At 31.6% G+C, this 1,854-nt stretch overlaps 1 protein-coding gene across 1 annotated transcript; it reads right to left on the reverse strand.

Moving 5' to 3' along the window:
* Nucleotides 1-209: 209 nt before the first annotated feature.
* On the reverse strand, nt 210-1,497 carry LOC135128340 (uncharacterized). Its single transcript, XM_064055249.1, has 6 exons — nt 1,362-1,497; nt 1,187-1,316; nt 1,024-1,131; nt 689-969; nt 557-585; nt 210-502 (listed from the first exon to the last, which is right to left on the reverse strand). The coding sequence occupies exons 1-6, from the start codon at nt 1,428-1,430 to the stop codon at nt 370-372; spliced, it is 750 nt and encodes a 249-aa protein (XP_063911319.1). The 5' UTR covers nt 1,431-1,497; the 3' UTR covers nt 210-369.
* Between the last annotated feature and the right edge of the window lie 357 nt (nt 1,498-1,854).

Here is a 1,854-nt window from a genome sequence, read left to right on the forward strand (position 1 = left end):
TTCAAATTTGTAAAATAAATAACATATCTTGTCTGTAGTGTCGATAACATAGAATGCATTTTGTTAACCTTTTTCTGTGTATTCCAATTATGCATTGTAAAATTAATGCCAAATTTGTCAACAGCATCAGACACTTTCAAAACTGTATATTAAGTATTGTCAAATTTTTATTTTTTATTATCCTAATTATAATAAAGTTTAAGACAACGTTTGCTAAAAGCAATAACTTGTATTAAATAATAATGTAGTATATTACAAATCCTAATACTTAGTTAAAAAAATATATAACACAAGATCACTTTGTTAACAACAGTGTATACACTATTATGTTCTGTGTGTTAATCTCAAAAAAACACATCACCATTTATTCTAACGGTTTGAATAAGACATTTGCTGTTGGTATTGTGGATACGGTGATCCTGCAGGATTCCAGTTTGAGGCAGTCGGACTAGTTGGATATACTGGAGCTCTATAATTCGGTTGAACCATAATGGAAGAAGCCCTTAAATTAGTTTATATTTACAAAGCAAAAATACATAATATTAAAATAACTTACATTGTACTGGCAACATAAATTTGCTCCACCTGAAACAAAATCATGTTATGTAAGTATTGTCAAAACATGTATGTAAAAATGGTTTTGACACTGTTACAAACACTATTTTTTCTGATATCGGGACCGACTTACCCTCATACGCCGTGACATATTGTAGAGTACTTGTCCAAAGATAACATTGACGATCCATAGAACAAATCCTTTTGCAGCAATCACAAGTACTGGCAAAAATCCATTAGCACATGTTTCTTCTAGCGCAGTCGTTTGTACACCATACATATTCACACAATTATGGTAATCTACACCGAGAATGATGACTGTAATTAGGTCAAGAAGTGATATTAAAAGGGTTATTTCTGCCCACTGTTTAAGACGATTAGAAAGTACCAGTCCTGAAGTCTTTCCGTTTAGAACTAAACATAAAATAGCAAATAAAAATTCTACACACTAATCGTTAATGTTCTCACTTCTTAGAGAAAACCCAACCCACAGGATATTGAATGCTAAATACACCCACATAAAGCCAAAAAATACAGGTGGCTTTAAGGCTTGATGTGGAAAAGTCGCCGTTTCTCCTGTTAATCAAATTCTTTAGATTATGTTTTCACATTATTAATTATTAAGTCTTACGTGATAAGAAAATCATATACATCACAAAACCTATTTGGTCCATGTACGAGCTCACTGATGGAAAAAACGGTTTTTTAATGTAAAAAGCTATACATATCACCGATAGGATAATCCATGTGAATCCTTGAATCTGTGAACGGTCAAAATGATCGATTTTTAGAAAATATGTACTTACTATTCCCAAAATTGCAGCTGCTTTTCTTAACTGATATTCAATATTAAAATTCCCTACTGTCCTGGACATGATTTTAACTTTTTACTTGTGTAGAGAGAAAATAACTGAACGGTATTTGGATGGTGTGAATACTTCGAGTTCAAGAGCTAGATAAATATAGAGATTAATATACCAAAAGATAAAAGCTATTGATTGACACAAAATACAATGCGCGTTTTAAATACATATAGGAAAAGAGATTTATTAATGCTACTAGTATTACAAAGGGGATGATTAGCAGAATCACGTTTCCGGTGTTAAAAGTTGCTTAAAATTTTGCATCCAACATTGGAGGCGATTATCATCATTTACAGAATAATCCCATTTATTTGAAGTAATCAGTCTTTATTATCTTGGACCGGGGCCTCAAAATGTCACATTTTTGGAATTAGTATGTTGTAACTTCCAGCTTTTTTTTTTGGAATTTTACACAACTTTGCGAGAAGTTCAATTT

The sequence above is a fragment of the Zophobas morio genome, unplaced genomic scaffold, assembly GCF_036711695.1.
Source record: "Zophobas morio isolate AGI-343-1 ecotype UQ-CSIRO unplaced genomic scaffold, CSIRO_AGI_Zmor_V1 ptg000012l, whole genome shotgun sequence".
Lineage (NCBI taxonomy): Eukaryota > Metazoa > Arthropoda > Insecta > Coleoptera > Tenebrionidae > Zophobas > Zophobas morio.

What these genes read in the sequence shown, in the direction of transcription:
- LOC135128340 (XM_064055249.1), bottom strand. Translation starts at nt 1,430, where the DNA reads ATGTCCAGGACAGTAGGGAATTTTAATATTGAATATCAGTTAAGAAAA. An exon ending in CAGCTGCAATTTTGGGAATA is followed by an intron (nt 1,317 to 1,361) that starts GTAAGTACATAT and finishes GACCGTTCACAG; the next exon opens with ATTCAAGGATTCACATGGAT. An exon ending in GTATATGATTTTCTTATCAC is followed by an intron (nt 1,132 to 1,186) that starts GTAAGACTTAAT and finishes TTTGATTAACAG; the next exon opens with GAGAAACGGCGACTTTTCCA.